General features: G+C 46.4%; 1 protein-coding gene across 1 annotated transcript in view; it reads right to left on the bottom strand.

The window, feature by feature from the left end:
- Positions 1-730: 730 nt before the first annotated feature.
- The window catches only part of rab1ba (zRAB1B, member RAS oncogene family a), a 20,233-nt gene continuing 3,092 nt past the window's right edge, over positions 731-17,871 (bottom strand). The window contains exons 2-6 of the mRNA XM_035783359.2: positions 15,376-15,448; positions 15,152-15,247; positions 7,473-7,568; positions 6,915-7,046; positions 731-5,555 (exon numbers count right to left, since the gene is read on the bottom strand). Coding sequence (XP_035639252.2) covers positions 5,361-5,555; positions 6,915-7,046; positions 7,473-7,568; positions 15,152-15,247; positions 15,376-15,448 — 592 coding nt within the window. The 3' untranslated portion in view covers positions 731-5,360. The remainder of the gene's footprint in view (positions 5,556-6,914; positions 7,047-7,472; positions 7,569-15,151; positions 15,248-15,375; positions 15,449-17,871) is intronic.

Here is a 17,871-nt window from a genome sequence, read left to right on the forward strand (position 1 = left end):
GATGACTGAAAATAATGATGTATTTGGCATGTATCACGAAACCTAATTGAATTCAAAATCCAAATATGAATTTCAGTACACACACACACAACTGCAATTCTCCATTGTAGTGACTTTCAGATTTGCCATGCTAAAAGTAGCTTCATTGTTTAATATGTAATCCAAAAAGTGCTAGAATGGAATTAGCTGGTATGTTTTTTGCTGAGAGGTTCTTCCTACAGCAATGAGCAGTCTGCAGCAGCAGTCCTAAGACTATATTAGAGTACTTTATATTAGAGCTGTCATTTCCCTGCCCACAGAATACTCTTTCTCCCAAGCATTCCTCATTGTAAATTATTCTATGTGGAGCAGCTCCATACGGAACACATTACTTCCCTCTCATGCAGAGTAAAAGAGTTAGATTAGATGAGCATCTGTCTGGGCCTTCTTCACTCTCAACATTTGTTTATGTGTGTGTGTGTGCGTGTGTGTGTGTCAAATCAAGGACAAAGTAGAGCTGATAGGCAGGCTGCCAGGCAGATACAGGATCTGTTCCTGCCCTCCGGTGGTGATTCAGGGAAGAAAGTGACCTCTTGCGGCACCTCCAGCCGAGTACCCTCCTGCAGACACACACACGGTTGACATTGACTTGTACGCATAAACACAGACCTTCATATAGCTGACAACACTGGTGTACTGATAATAATACACATTACATGGGAGGAGGGGAATGAGGGACAGTTTACCCATGTTGACATTGATCTTTTGTATTCATTTTATTATATATATATATTTATAATATGTACATAAAAAAAACCCATCATGATCAAACTCAGCAGTGAGACAGAGAGCACCAAAGTGGACAAGCGAAAAACTGAAAAAAAGTGAGGATCAGGATGGGACCTGCATGACGCTCGCTATTAAAGAACACGTGTTCCATTGTTAAGCCACGGGAGAGCCACAAAGAAGTGTGCAAATTTCACAGAAAAATAAAATAAAAAGATTTGAGCAGTTCCATCATAATCACATTCATGAGTGCGAGCCCAAACAAAGCCAGCCGCTAACTCCACCCCCACGTGTTGTCCCACCCTCATATCCGTTGATGGACCGGACACAATATTACCACAGTATATTTTCAATTAATATATTAAAATCAGTAGAATATCAAGAATTCTTGGTAGGAAAAGCACATTCAGAACAAATAAAAAAGGACTGTTATAGCATGAAACGTCCAATTTAGCGAGTCTGTGTGACCGAGTGTGCGTGTGTCTGTGTGACCGAGTGTGCGTGTGTCTGTGTGACCGAGTGTGCGTGTGTCTGTGTGACCGAGTGTGCGTGTGTCTGTGTGACCGAGTGTGCGTGTGTCTGTGTGACCGAGTGTGCGTGTGTCTGTGTGACCGAGTGTGCGTGTGTCTGTGTGACCGAGTGTGCGTGTGTCTGTGTGACCGAGTGTGCGTGTGTCTGTGTGACCGAGTGTGCGTGTGTCTGTGTGGAGAGTTGCAAAAAATAGTTTCATTCACAGAAGGACTTGTGAGATTTGAGAGAAAAGCCTACCTGTGCTCAGGGAGCAGGAATGTCACGCACACAGACCGTCCCCGACCCTGACCTCACACACTACTGTTCCCTCCCTTCCTACCAGCGATTACTTAGGCCTACCAGATCCTCAAATTCATCATACCAAACTGAATGAGCATGAAATGAGAGCTGGCACACAATCCAGTCTGGTTGAGTCTTGCATCGCGTCGCAGGCTTGGCCAAACCACATCTGTAAAAGGCTCTACCAAAAAGACAACACCTTAACGTTAGTGCTAAGACGACTGCTGTATCTACTACCCTAAAGAATCACATCTACAAACAGATACTTTCTGTTAAACCTGCTCTCAGCCCTCACGTCGCTCTTCTAGACATTAATGCCATAGACTGGTTGGTAGCCGTGTTCTGCAGAGAGTAAGCGCTCACTAACTCGTCAGTACACATTGGACATCAGTTTGAGGCTGCAACTTCACGTTACTACATGGAGCTCTGAGCCGGGAGGCCGAGGCTGTGGGAGGCCGAGGCTGTGCCACCTTAACTTCAACTACCTGTCGAAGGCCGACCGGGAAAGTCCAAGCCAGTTTCCGTTTTATCGATGAGTAGTAGGAGCCATTCGGAGAACATTGTTGTAATATATTGATTGGCTTAAAGAGGCTGATGGGAGTTCATATCCGGTCTGCATGCCAAAACCAGTCAGTCCCTGCTACCCCAGAACGTTCAAGCACAGTCAAACTCACTCCGACCCAATGAACCAGAATCTAGGACTTATTCGAAGACCGTAACGTGACCATGATGACATAACATGCTCAAACCCAATGGAATGCCCAACGCCAAACTGAAGAAGGCTCAATGACCATATAACATGACCGTGCAACATGCTTATATAGTTGTCGTTCAGAGTACGACCCTTCCAGTCTGCTCTTCTCATAGTCATAAAGACATACAGGTCGAAGGTTAGAACGGTCACACACTGCCTACTGCACCATGTCAGACTGGCAACACCAAGGGCTAACCAAGAGGACCAGATGGAGGTGTCCATTCCACAACAGGCTCACTATAGTGCTGTAACGGGTCTGTGGGTCCAGTCCTGGCTAACAGTACGTCACTGCAATTTCAACCATTTTCCTCCCAGTCCCGTTGTAAACCATGACTACTTCTACAGAAAAATTGATTGAAAAATTAGGTTGTAATAACCGACAAAGGCCTATATTCTTTGTTGTCAAGAACTTAAAAAGCTTAGAGGCCACATTAGTAGTATTAACCGTACTGTAGTGCATTACATTAATTCAAAACTAGCGCTGGTTAAGGTCAGGGGTTGGTTAGGGTCAGGGGTAGGTTAGGGTCAGGGGTAGGTTAGGGTCAGGGGTAGGTTAAGGTCAGGGGTAGGTTAAGGTCAGTGGTAGGTTAAGGTCAGGGGTTGGTTAAGGTCAGTGGTTGGTTAAGGTCAGTGGTTGGTTAAGGTCAGTGGTTGGTTAAGGTCAGTGGTTGGTTAAGGTCAGTGGTTGGTTAAGGTCAGTGGTTGGTTAAGGTCAGTGGTTGGTTAAGGTCAGTGGTTGGTTAAGGTCAGTGGTTGGTTAAGGTCAGTGGTTGGTTAAGGTCAGGGGTTGGTTAAGGTCAGTGGTTGGTTAAGGTCAGTGGTTGGTTAAGGTCAGTGGTTGGTTAAGGTCAGTGGTTGGTTAAGGTCAGTGGTTGGTTAAGGTCAGGGGTTGGTTCAGGTCAGTGGTTGGTTAAGGTCAGTGGTTGGTTAAGGTCAGGGGTTGGTTAAGGTCAGGGGTTGGAGGGTTTTCTTCACTTTCCTGCTAGGTTCCATAGTTCCATAGGAATGCCTGAGAAATCACACACAGCCATGAGAACAGACTGGGAAGGGAACGACGCAGGGCAGGTTCCTGTAGAAGGGGGACTCAGTCAGGACAGCCAGGCCCATTAACACACATTCTGATCAGCCAAACACACTCCATGTCTTAAGCTGTATAGAGGCTACTGGAACTAGCTAGCAGTTGACAATGATGAAGATTGAAGAACACCATTCACGCACTGATCTAGAGAGAAGGGTAATGAGTTGGCTACGCTTCCTAATGACCACACTGACATGAAACCATGACAACCATAAAAGAAATGCACTGTGGGACACGTGATGACAAATGGTGGATGGCAACACGGTCTGAGAAGTGGGCCATGGCCAAGGCGTAAAGAACCTGTGGTGTGACATGCTACAGAGGTTATGTACGCGGTCCGTATCTTTCGGAGTCCAGTGAGGCACAGGAGGGAACAGTAGCTTTCAGAGACAACTTCCCAACTCCCCCGACCAAACAACATTTCAAGCAATTTTTACAAGCTTTTTCGATTAGAAAAAAACTACAGAAAATACAAATATCAAATAATAAAATCATTGTAATAACAATAAAATAATATGAACAATAATCTATGAATATGAAGAGAGAATATTGCCAATTTCATGTTTCATATGTCCTGTTAATTAGTTGAATATCGCTTGCCCAAGCCCCGACATACTCTTACCACTAATCTAGTACTACGTCATGCCCCGTTCTGTGTGTGTGTGTGTGTGTGTGTGTGTACACTGTCTGTTTATGTTGAAGAACCACCTTGGGCATACTGTAATATAGAGAGTCCTGGCAACTTAAAAGACATACAAACATGACTTAAGCAGATCTCAAATATTTATGCTTGGTCTTTTTTTACATGTGAAATCCTAACAAGAGGAGTGATGTGAGCTAACTAACACCATACAGTATATTAAAGCACTCAAAAACCAAGTCTCTCTCACTACATCCTCCCGTCTGCATGTAGAGGGATGAAGGGAAGGAGTGATTCCAAGTTCAACCAAAAGTTCTCCTGTTCTGTGTCGAATCAACCTAAAGCTCAGGCTCTACGGGGAGTCAGAGCGATCCTTCTCCACACAGACAAAGTGCATGTCTCTCCCCTCTCTGCTGATGCCTTCCTTCAGAGTCCGGTCTATTCATTCTATTTCTAAGATACCCGTATCCTAGATACTCGTATCCTCATCGATTAATATGATGGATGACTCAGTTGTTAGGACGCTGGTAGTGGTGCAGTCTGCCCCAACGCCAATTCAGTTCATAAAATGGATGGATGGATGGATGGATACATGGGTATAAATAGTGCATTAGTGTTACTATTGCATGTGGAACGTAGGCCGTAGGCTAGATTGAAAACGTCACTCACTTGATACCTATAAACAGACTTAAGCCGGTGACACATCGCCATGACTACAAGGCACCCCAGCAGTCTGAGATAAAACAGGTCCAATACATAAATGACAGATTACTGTAGCACTCTAAACTGAATTTGCTATAAGACTTCCATTGGATAGCAATGACAGACATAGCCTAAAGGAAAGAGAACCTCACCTGTGACTACTTCCTATGGGAGAATCACTCCGCCCCTGTTCTGTCTGTCTGTCTGTCTGTGCGCGTGTGTGTGTGTGTGCGTGTGTACACAGGAGAGGGAGAGAGATAAGCGCTCGCCGGAATCTAAAACCTAATCTTCTATCACCCAGTTCTCCTCTAAGTCAATACCAATCTTTTCTCATATCTGTTTACGTTCCTGACTCATCGCTTGGAAAAAAAGAAAAAAAAGTTCTCAACCTAACCCCCACCTAACTTTTCTCTTTACTTTTCTGTGGGGAGATACGGTCTTAAAGTCAGTCCCCAGTTCTCACTCCTCAACTCCCTATCCAACCACCCATCCCGAAAGCAAGAGTAAGAGAACGGGAGATGGGAGGGAGGCTGAGGGATTAAGAGGTGGAGGAAGTGAAGCCCAGAGCAGGGAGAGTGAAGAAGAGGAGAGCATCCAGAACAGAGTCCAGTTTAACAGCACCCCCCTCCAGACTGCCTGACAGGGGTGCTGTCTATCTTCAGGTTGGGCTTGTCCCCTCCAGCTGTGGCCCCGGGGCCCATCCTCTTCTTGATCTCAGCAGCCATGGTCATGAAGGCCTGCTCCACATTGGTGGCGTTCTTGGCACTCGTTTCCAGGAAGGGGATGGCCAGGGAGTCAGCAAATTCCTGCAGGTGGCAAATAGGGACAGAATAGATAGGGGTCAAACGTATGTGTTTTATGTGTGTGTGTGTGTGTGTGTATGTAACCTCTGCACAGTCAACTGCGTTAATTTCCAGCAAACTTAACATGTGTAAATATGTGTATGAACATAACAAGATTCAACAACTGAGACATAAACTGAACATGTTCCACAGACATGTGACTAACAGAAATTGAATAATGTGTCCCTGAATAAAGGGGGGTCAAAAATCAAAAGAAACAGTGTGGCCACCAGCTGCATTAAGTACTGCAGTACATCTCCTCATGGACTGCACTAGATGTGCCAGTTCTTGCTGTGAGATGTTACCCCACTCTTCCAACAAGGCACCTGCAAGTCCCCGGACATTTTTGGGGGGGAATGGTCCTATCCCTCACCCTCCGATCCAACAGGTCCCAGACGTGCTCAATGGGATTGAGATCCGGGCTCTTCACTGGCCATGGCAGAACACTGACATTCCTGTCTTGCGGGAAATCACGCACAGAATGAGCAGTATGGCTGGTGGCATTGTCATGCTGGAGGGTCATGTCAGGATGAGCCTGCAGGAAGGGTACCACATGAGGGAGGAGGATGTCTTCCCTGTAACACACAGCGTTGAGATGGCCTGCAATGAAAACAAGCTTAGTCCGATGATGCTGTGACACATCGCCCCAGACCATGACGGACCCTCCACCTCCAAATCGATCCCTCTCCAGAGTACAGGCCTTGGTGTAACGCTCATTCCTTCTACGATAAACGTGAATCCGACCATCACCCCTGGTGAGACAAAACCGTGACTTGTCAGTGACGAGCACCTTTTGCCAGTCCTGTCTGGTCCTGCGACGGTGGGTTTGTGCCCATAGGCAACGTTGTTGTCGGTGATGTCTGGTGAGGACCTGCCTTACAACAGGCCAACAAGCCCTCAGTCCAGCCTCTCTCAGCCTGTTGTATTTTTCATTAAAAAGCTGTATAACGGTTCAAAAATGTTGGTATTGTATGCGTTAAATTGTCAAAAAGTACTGGCAGTATGGTGCGTAATTTTGTCTGTGAGTTTAATATACACTAGTGGTGGGGAAAGTATTTATACAGTTGCATATCACAATATTATATCTATACTTTTGACTCAAAGTATCTTTTTTTTTCTTCTGACCAATGAAAAAAAAAATGTTAAAAGATCTAATATTATGCATTTGATCCCCTCAGGTATTACCACATTTATTATTACCACATATTGAGCGCTCAAAACAAAGAAATTCAATAATTGATTTGTGTAGCCTGAAATCTCCTAAACACTACTTATTGGGAGTGCATTTCATCTGGGATTGTAGGTGTTTTATGGTAGCTGTACCTTGGCTGTTGTGTAGTCCACTACTTTCTTGGTGGTGAGGTCACACTTGTTCCCCACCAGCAGCTTGTTGACGTTCTCGCTGGCGTAGCGATCGATCTCCTGCAGCCACTGCTTCACGTTGTTGTAGGACTCCTACAGAGCAGGACGGAGATACACAAGACAGAGTGTGAGATTAGTGACAGTGAATGGCTGCCTATCCTACAGGCATGTGAGAAACAGGTAGAGGGCTAATATGTCCATGCAAAAGACAACATTTTAGTGAGTCAAAAGGGCTTGGGAAGTGCCGCTACGGCGGCAGCGTAGCCTAGTGGTTAGAGCGTTGGACTAGTAACCGTAAGGTTGCGAGTTCAAACCCCCGAGCTGACAAGGTACAAATCTGTCGTTCTGCCCCTGAACAGGCAGTTAACCCACTGTTCCCAGGCCGTCATTGAAAATAAGAATATGTTCTTAACTGACTTGCCTGGTTAAATAAAGGTAAAATTAAAAATTAAAAAAAGAATAGTTCAAACCCAGTAGGACTAGGTCTTACCACAGATCGCCTCTGAACTAATGACCCACCTGATCTGTGACATCATAGACCACGATGATGCCGTGGGCACCCCTGTAGTAGCTGGAGGTGATGGTGCGGAACCTCTCCTGACCAGCAGTGTCCCACTGAGAGAGGGAGGGAGTGGAGAACGACAAAAGTGACATGGAGGGGAGAGAGAGAGTTGTTTAATGCCAACAAACAAAACAGACCAGGTTCATTTAAATGACTAAAAAACACACACTTGCCTGTCGTCACCTAAGTTCACATCATTCCTGTCCTGAAAGCATCTGGATTAGCACTAGGTATGTATGGTCAATAGAAAATCACACCAACATCTATAGTTCCCCTCCTTGGATCTAAAGAGGCATGTTGGGAACAGAACGGGGTCCCTGTTGTTTAGCCTTAGGGCGAGTAAGTTAAACTACAGAGCAAACACAGGAGGTAAAGCTAAGCAACATGACTTGGTTACTGAACCGTTTATCAAATCTAGTCAAGCCTTTAGAACATCAGGAAATGGTGTTGGAATAAAGGCGTGGGGAGTGGGCAGTGGTGGTGGAAGTGGACAGTGGTGGTGGGAGTGGTGGTGGGAGTGGGCAGTGGTGGTGGTGGTGTTGGGAGTGGGCAGTGGGAGTGGGCAGTGGTGGTGGTGGTGGTGGTGTTGGGAGTGGGCAGTGGTGGTGGTGGTGGTGGTGGGGTGGGCAGTGGTGGTGGTGGTGTGGGGTGGGCAGTGGGAGTGGGCAGTGGTGGTGGTGGTGGTGGTGTTGGGAGTGGGCAGTGGTGGTGGGAGTGGTGGTGGGAGTGGGCAGTGGTGGTGGTGGTGGTGGTGTTGGGAGTGGGCAGTGGTGGTGGGAGTGGGCAGTGGTGGTGGTGGTGGGCAGTGGGGTGGCAGTGGACAGTGGACAGTGGTGGTGGGAGTGGGCAGTGGTGGTGGGTGGTGGACAGTGGTGTTGGGAGTGGGCAGTGGTGGTGGTGGTGTTGGGAGTGGGCAGTGGTGGTGGTGGTGTTGGGAGTGGGCGGTAGTGGTGGTGGTGGTGTTGGGAGTGGGCAGTGGGGGTGGTGGTGGTGTTGGGAAGGGGAAGTGGTGGTGGTGTTGGTGTTGGGAGTGGGCAGTGGTGGGTGGTGTGTGGGAGTGGGCAGTGGTGGTGGTGGTGTTGGGAGTGGGCAGTGGTGGTGGTGTTGGGAGTGAGCAGTGGTGGGAGTGGGCAGTGGTGGTGGTGTTGGGAGTGGTGGTGGTGTTGGGAGTGGGCAGTGGTGGTGGTGTTGGGAGTGGGCAGTGGTGGTGTTGGGAGTGGGCAGTGGTGGTGGTGTTGGGAGTGGGCAGTGGTGGTGGGAGTGGGCAGTGGTGGTGGTGGTAGTGGGCAGTGGTGGTGGTGGTATTGGGAGTGGGCGGTGGTGGTATTGGGAGTGGGCGGTGTTGGTGTTGGGAGTGGGCAGTGGTGGTGTTGGGAGTGGGCGGTGGTGGTGTTGGGAGTGGGCGGTGGTGGTGTTGGGAGTGGGCGGTGGTGGTGGTGTTGGGAGTGGGCGGTGGTGGTGGTGTTGGGAGTGGGCGGTGGTGGTGGTGTTGGGAGTGGGCGGTGGTGGTGTTGGGAGTGGGCGGTGGTGGTGTTGGGAGTGGGCGGTGGTGGTGTTGGGGTGGGCGGTGGTGGTGTTGGGAGTGGGCGGTGGTGGTGTTGGGAGTGGGCGGTGGTGGTGTTGGGAGGGTGGGCGGTGGTGGTGTTGGGAGTGGGCGGTGGTGGTGTTGGGAGTGGGCGGTGGTAGTGGGCAGTGGTGGTGGTGGTATTGGGAGTGGGCGGTGGTGGTGGGCGGTGGTGGTATTGGGAGTGGGCGGTGGTGGTAGGAGTGGGCGGTGTTGGTGTTGGGAGTGGGCGGTGGTGGTGTTGGGAGTGGGCGGTGGTGGTGTTGGGAGTGGGCGGTGGTGGTGTTGGGAGTGGGCGGTGGTGGTGTTGGGAGTGGGCGGTGGTGGTGTTGGGAGTGGGCGGTGGTGGTGTTGGGAGTGGGCGGTGGTGGTGGTGTTGGGAGTGGGCGGTGGTGGTGGTGTTGGGAGTGGGCGGTGGTGGTGGTGTTGGGAGTGGGCGGTGGTGGTGGTGTTGGGAGTGGGCGGTGGTGGTGGTGTTGGGAGTGGGCGGTGGTGGTGTTGGGAGTGGGCGGTGGTGGTGTTGGGAGTGGGCGGTGGTGGTGTTGGGAGTGGGCGGTGGTGGTGGTGGTGGTGTTGGTGTTGTTTTAATAAAATCAACGATATATGCATTGAACTTGTCTGATGCTTTAAGCTCACTGTTTGATGAAATAAGACAAATTACTCAAGAGGGAGCCAGAGATACAGATAACCAGAAGGAAAAAAAACCTAACCTGTCCCGACCATCCTCTTCCCGCTCCTACTGGCTTTCCCAGATTCTGTCGTTAGTCTCCGGAAATTGCTACACAAAGAGTCTGCAAACTGTCTCATGTGGAACATCCATTTATCTTACCATTTCTACCAATCTGCATGCCAGTTATGGTTTTCATATGCATATAGTTTCATTTCATAATGTCTTCATATCTCAAAATCATTTTCATGTGGTTAATCAAAATTCTATCCAAACCTAAATGAAAATGATAAACACAAGTTACTTCTATTGCCAAATATGTAACACTAGCCTATGAAGCAGACAAATAAACCCATTGCAGGTAGAAAATATCCTGATTAAAATAAATATTATATAAATCACATTGGCTAAAAATGGCCTGTCTGCAATGAACTTAACACATTGTATAAACTATAAACTTGGGTCAGAACGGAAGCTCCTTGCAACATTGTCTAAAATATTCTGGGCCTTTACTGTGCCAGTGAGCTCGGGACAGACACACAGCTGTAGGCTACTTCGCACCTCTGATTCAGAGGGGTTAAATGTGGAAGACACATTTCAGTTGAACAACTGACTAGGTATCCCACTTTCCCTTATTTGCGCTTGGGATAATAAGTAATCACATAGGCCTATTTAATGAGGAACTATTGTAATTCTCAATGGATGTTAAAAACAGACTGTGTTTTGCTTGCTGTTAGAGGTGAAGAAAACATTACTTCGAGAAGCTCCACAGGTCATTAGCGGTGATGCATTAAGCCAATCAGAAATACTATCAGATCCACAAACGGGCACATTTATATGCCTACATTTGCGAGCATGCACGGTAGCCTATTGGCTAGCTTCTATCCTTACTCAACATGGACAGGAGCGCTCCAAACAACGACTACATTGACAAAATTCGTAAATGGAATGAAATAATCCAAAAAACAAGTTTCTCACAAATGTAGCAAAGGTTGTGCGCTCTGTAAATAACATGTCCACTCCTCGATGAGAATGGTAAAAGACTAGAATAATAATATATCGAACGCATTAACAGACATTACCGTAACCAAACAAACATTGTAGATTAGAAATGAAAAGAATTAACAGTACATGTACTACTGGTGATACTGTACGTAATGGGGAATTGATAGATACTAGCAATTAAAACGCAAAACGATTCACACAATGAAGTTAAGAAACAATGAATGTGCACAAATTTGCGGGAGAGAGTGCATTCTGGAGAGATGTGCATAGCGCAGCCACACTCCCCTTCTTGAACTGTGCTTCCGCAGTGGATTAGTTCACTGAGATGGGTGCAAATAAGACGGGTGTCTCGTGTGCCATAACAAAATATATACATTTGCTGCTGCTCGACACAACAAAAATATTGAACCAGACGAATAATTGGGGTCAGTGGTGGTAGTCATACTGTTGGTAGTGGTGGTGCGGTGATGTTGGTAGTGGTGGTGCGGTGATGTTGGTAGTGGTGGTGCGGTGATGTTGGTAGTGGTGGTAGTCATACTGTTGGTAGTGATGTTGGTAGTGGTGGTGCGGTGATGTTGGTAGTGGTGGTAGTCACACTGTTGGTAGTGGTGGTAGTCATACTGTTGGTAGTGGTGGTGCGGTGATGTTGGTAGTGGTGGTGCGGTGATGTTGGTAGTGGTGGTGCGGTGATGTTGGTAGTGGTGGTAGTCATACTGTTGGTAGTGGTGGTAGTCATACTGTTGGTAGTGGTGGTAGTCATACTGTTGGTAGTGGTGGTAGTCATACTGTTGGTAGTGGTGGTAGTCATACTGTTGGTAGTGGTGGTAGTCATACTGTTGGTAGTGGTGGTAGTCATACTGTTGGTAGTGGTGGTAGTCATACTGTTGGTAGTGGTGGTAGTCATACTGTTGGTAGTGGTGGTAGTCACACTGTTGGTAGTGGTGGTAGTCACACTGTTGGTAGTGGTGGTAGTCATACTGTTGGTAGTGGTGGTAGTCATACTGTTGGTAGTGGTGGTAGTCATACTGTTGGTAGTGGTGGTAGTCATACTGTTGGTAGTCGTGGTAGTCATACTGTTGGTAGTCGTGGTAGTCATACTGTTGGTAGTGGTGGTGCGGTGATGTTGGTAGTGGTGGTGCGGTGATGTTGGTAGTGGTGGTGCGGTGATGTTGGTAGTGGTGGTAGTCATACTGTTGGTAGTGGTGGTGCGGTGATGTTGGTAGTGGTGGTAGTCATACTGTTGGTAGTAGAGGTGCGGTGATGTTGGTAGTGGTGGTGCGGTGATGTTGGTAGTGGTGGTAGTCATACTGTTGGTAGTGGTGGTGCGGTGATGTTGGTAGTAGAGGTGCGATGATGTTGGTAGTGGTGGTAGTCATACTGTTGGTAGTAGAGGTGCGGTGATGTTGGTAGTGGTGGTAGTCATACTGTTGGTAGTGGTGGTGCGGTGATGTTGGTAGTGGTGGTGCGGTGATGTTGGTAGTGGTGGTGCGGTGATGTTGGTAGTGGTGGTGCGGTGATGTTGGTAGTGGTGGTAGTCATACTGTTGGTAGTGGTGGTGCGGTGATGTTGGTAGTGGTGGTAGTCATACCGTTGGTAGTGGTGGTGCGGTGATGTTGGTAGTGGTGGTAGTCACACTGTTGGTAGTGGTGGTAGTCACACTGTTGGTAGTAGAGGTGCGGTGATGTTGGTAGTGGTGGTAGTCACACTGTTGGTAGTGGTGGTAGTCACACTGTTGGTAGTAGAGGTGCGGTGATGTTGGTAGTGGTGGTGCGGTGATGTTGGTAGTGGTGGTGCGGTGATGTTGGTAGTAGAGGTGCGGTGATGTTGGTAGTAGAGGTGCGGTGATGTTGGTAGTGGTGGTGTCACACTGTTGGTAGTGGTGGTAGTGATGTTGGTAGTGGTGGTAGTCATACTGTTGGTAGTGGTGGTGCGGTGATGTTGGTAGTGGTGGTAGTCATACTGTTGGTAGTGGTGGTGCGGTGATGTTGGTAGTGGTGGTGCGGTGATGTTGGTAGTGGTGGTAGTCATACTGTTGGTAGTGGTGGTGCGGTGATGTTGGTAGTGGTGGTAGTCACCCTGTTGGTAGTAGAGGTGCGGTGATGTTGGTAGTGGTGGTGCGGTGATGTTGGTAGTGGTGGTGCGGTGATGTTGGTAGTGGTGGTGCGGTGATGTTGGTAGTGGTGGTAGTCACACTGTTGGTAGTAGAGGTGCGGTGATGTTGGTAGTGGTGGTGCGGTGATGTTGGTAGTGGTGGTGCGGTGATGTTGGTAGTAGAGGTGCGGTGATGTTGGTAGTAGAGGTGCGGTGATGTTGGTAGTGGTGGTAGTCACACTGTTGGTAGTGGTGGTGCGGTGATGTTGGTAGTGGTGGTAGTCATACTGTTGGTAGTGATGTTGGTAGTGGTGGTGCGGTGATGTTGGTAGTGGTGGTAGTCATACTGTTGGTAGTGGTGGTGCGGTGATGTTGGTAGTGGTGGTAGTCACCCTGTTGGTAGTGGTGGTGCGGTGATGTTGGTAGTGGTGGTAGTCATACTGTTGGTAGTGGTGGTGCGGTGATGTTGGTAGTAGAGGTGCGGTGATGTTGGTAATGGTGGTGCGGTGATGTTGGTAGTAGAGGTCCACCGATTAATCGGAATGGCCGATTAATCAGGGCCGATTTCAAGTTTTCATAACAATCGGAAATCTGTATTTTTGGGTGCCGTTATTTAACCAGGCAAGTCAATTAAGAACACATTCTTATTTTCAATGACGGCCTAGGAACGGTGGATTAACTGCCTTGTTCAGGGGCGGAACGACAGATTTTCACCTTGTCAGCTCGGGGGATCTAATCTTGCAACCTTACAGTTAACTAGTCCAACACTCTAACCACCTGCCTCTCATTGCACTCCACGAGGAGCCTGCCTGTTACACGAATGCAGTAGAAGCCAAGGTAAGTTGCTAGCTAGCATTAAACTTATCTTATAAAAAACAATCAATCAATCCTAATCACTAGTTATAACTACACATGGTTGATGATATTACTAGTTTATCTAGCGTGTCCTGCGTTGCATATAATCGATGCAACGCTGGGGGATGATTTAACAAAAGCGCGTTTGCGAAAAAAGCACAATCGTTGGACGACTGTACCTAACCATAAATTCCAATGCCTTTCTTAAAATCAATACACAGTATATATTTTTAAACCTGCATATTTAGCTAAAAGAAATCCAGGTTAGCAGGCAATATTAACCAGGTGAAATTGTGTCACTTCTCTTGCGTTCATTGCACGCAGAGTCAGTGTATATGCAACAGTTTGGGCAGCCTGGCTCATTGCGAAATAATTTGCCAACATGTTACATAATTATGACATACATTGAAGGTTGTGCAATGTAACAAGAATATTTAGACTAATGGATGCCACCCGTTAGATAATATACTGAACGGTTCCGTATTTCACTGAAATAATAACGTTTTGTTTTCGAAATTGTAGTTTCCGGATTCGACCATATTAATGACCAAAGGCTCGTATTTGTGTGTGTTATGTTATAATTAAGTCTATGATTTGATAGAGCAGTCTGAGCGGTGGTAGGCAGCAGCAGGCTCGTAAGCATTACTTCAAACAGCACTTTCGTGCGTTTCTCCAGCAGCTCTTCGCATGCACAGCGCTGTTTATGACTTCAAGCCTATCAACCTAATGGCTGGTGTAACCGATGTGAAATGGCTAGCTAGTTAGCTGGGTGCGCGCTAATAGTGTTTCAAACGTCACTCGCTCTGAGGAGTAGTTATTCCCCTTGCTCTACAAGGACCGCGGCTTTTGTGGAGCGATGGGTAACGATGCTTCAAGTGTGGCTGTTGTCGATGTGTTCCTGGTTCGAGGCGAGGGACGGAAGCTATACTGTTACACTGGCAATACTATAGTGCCTATAAGAACATCCAATAGTCAAAAGGTATATGAAATACAAATGGTATAGAGAGAAATAGTCCTATAAATACTATATTAACTACAACCTAAAAACCTCTTACCTTGGAATATTGAAGTCTCATGTTAAAAGGAACCACCAACTTTCATATGTTCTCATGTTCGGAGCAAGGAACTCAAACGTTAGCTTTTTTACATGGCACATATTGCACTTTTACTTCTCCAACACTTTGTTTTTGCATTATTTAAACCAAATTGAACATGTTTCATGATTTTTTTGAGGCTAAATTGATTTTATTGATGTATTAGATTAAGTTAAAATAAGTGTTCATTCAGTATTCTTGTAATTGTCAATATTACAAATAAATGAATTTTAAAAATAGTCAGATTAATCGGTATCTGCTTTTTTTGGTCCTCCAATAATAGGTATCAGCGTTGAAAAATCATAAATCGGTCGACCGTGGTAGTGGTCTTGGTCGAGGTGGTCATTGTGTCAGACTCACAATCTGTAGTTTGATGGTCTTGCCGTCCAGCTCGATGGTGCGGATCTTGAAGTCTACACCGATGGTGCTGATGTAGCTCTCCGTGTAGGTGTCATCCTGGAGGCAGGGAAGAGAAAACAGTTAGACAGATCCAGGAAACTGCATTTTTGACAGAAGGCACCAGAACGAACGCCACTTACTAAATAGCTGTGTACAGTAATAGTATATACAGTGAGTAGACTTACAGCAAAGCGGAGCAGAAGACAGGACTTTCCCACACCGGAGTCACCAATAAGGAGGAGCTTGAACAGGTAGTCACTGAAATGAAAGCATCCAGCATTAGACCAAGACTAGACATTATATTACTGTTGCTACTTGACTCTAGTAATAAGCCCTACTACTGATGTCAAGTTGCATTAATTTATTCTATTTAGGATTAGTGTTGTCACGGTACCAAAGTTTTACTAAGGATATGATAGAGTAGTATCGCAATACCACGGGAAGAAACATTTTTATGATCAGTGGCCTAGTGTCCTGTTCGCCCCATCCCCCGGACGGTCGTTTCCGTTTTCTAAACGTTTTAGGCATGTGCTACGCAAAAACCTGTCACTGAAATTCACACTTCTCACTCAATACAAAACATTTAATTTAACTTCACACCGTTCAGTGTATAATAATATACGGCATAGAATGGCTGATTTGCTCATATTTGCAAAGGCATATCTGTGATTTGGCTGGAGGAATGGGAGGAAGGAATATATCCTCAACAAAAATATAATCGCAACATGTAAAGTGTTTCATGTTTATCCATCTACCTGACCGGTGTGGCATATCAAGAAGCTGATTAAACAGCATGATCATTACACAGGTGCACCTTGTGCTGGAGGCAATAAAAGGCAACTAGAATGTGCAGTTGTGTCACAACACCACAGATGTGAGAAGCGTGCAAATGGCATGCTGACTGCAGGCATGTCCAACAGAGCTGTTGCCAGAGAATTGAATGCTCATTTCTCTACCATAATCCACCTCCAACGTCATTTTAGAGAATTAGGCAGTACATCCAACTGGCCTCACAACCACAGCCACATGTGATCAAGCCAGACTAGGACCTCCACATCTGGCTTCTTCACCTGTGGGATCGTCTGAGGAGGGGGGTTGCTGAGAAGTATTTTTTTCTGTAATAAAGCCCTTTTGTGGGGAAAAACTCATTCTGATTGGCTGGGCCTGGCTCCCAAATGGGTGGGCCTATGCCCTCTCATGGACACTGCCCAGTAATGTGAAATCTATAGATTAGGGCCTAATATATTTATTTCAATTGACTGATTTCCTTATATGTACTATAACTAAGTAAAATCTTTGAAATTGTTGCATTTATATTTTCATTCAGTATACATGCATAATGATCTACATGTTATTGTAGCAGTAAGGGGAAAACACAACATGAAATCTTCTTTACCCTTCAGTTAACAGACACACACACTTTCCCTCTGTTCCGCACACCCTCCCTGGTCTCTCTCTCCAACAAATACACACACACTGCTACCAACTTTTAAGACGTTAGGAACCAAACAGAATTTAAAGAGCACTTGTAAGAAATAGATTTTTGAAATAGTTATTAGGCCTATATGAATCCTACTTTTTGAAATACATGTCAAGAGAGCAGAGCCTTGTCCTTTTTTCCTGGGCCAATCAAATGTGCCTAGACCTACTGTCAGCTAGCTAGGTGACATGACTGAACAACGTTGTTTGTGAAATTATATAAAATGTGTGCTAATCCCAATAGGTAATATGGGTCATATTTGAACCGTTTAGGCTGGAGACAAGACCTCTGGTAATATGGGTCATATTGAACCGTTTAGGCTGGAGACAAGACCTCTGGTAATATGGGTCATATTGAACCGTTTAGGCTGGAGACAAGACCTCTGGTAATATGGGTCATATTTGAACCGTTTAGGCTGGAGACAAGACCTCTGGTAATATGGATCATATTGAACCGTTTAGGCTGGAGACAAGACCTCTGGTAATATGGGTCATATTGAACCGTTTAGGCTGGAGACAAGACCTCTGGTAATATGGGTCATATTGAACCGTTTAGGCTGGAGACAAGACCTCTGGTAATATGGGTCATATTGAACCGTTTAGGCTGGAGACAAGACCTCTGGTAATATGGGTCATATTTGAACCGTTTAGGCTGGAGACAAGACCTCTGGTAATATGGGTCATATTGAACCGTTTAGGCTGGAGACAAGACCTCTGGTAATATGGGTCATATTGAACCGTTTAGGCTGGAGACAAGACCTCTGGTAATATGGATCATATTGAACCGTTTAGGCTGGAGACAAGACCTCTGGTAATATGGATCATATTGAACCGTTTAGGCTGGAGACAAGACCTCTGGTAATATGGGTCATATTGAACCGTTTAGGCTGGAGACAAGACCTCTGGTAATATGGGTCATATTTGAACCGTTTAGGCTGGAGACAAGACCTCTGGTAATATGGGTCATATTGAACCGTTTAGGCTGGAGACAAGACCTCTGGTAATATGGGTCATATTGAACCGTTTAGGCTGGAGACAAGACCTCTGGTAATATGGGTCATATTGAACCGTTTAGGCTGGAGACAAGACCTCTGGTAATATGGGTCATATTGAACCGTTTAGGCTGGAGACAAGACCTCTGGTAATATGGGTCATATTGAACCGTTTAGGCTAGAGACAAGACCTCTGGTAATATGGGTCAT

This window comes from Oncorhynchus keta, chromosome 13 (assembly GCF_023373465.1).
Source record: "Oncorhynchus keta strain PuntledgeMale-10-30-2019 chromosome 13, Oket_V2, whole genome shotgun sequence".
NCBI classification, from domain to species: domain Eukaryota; kingdom Metazoa; phylum Chordata; class Actinopteri; order Salmoniformes; family Salmonidae; genus Oncorhynchus; species Oncorhynchus keta.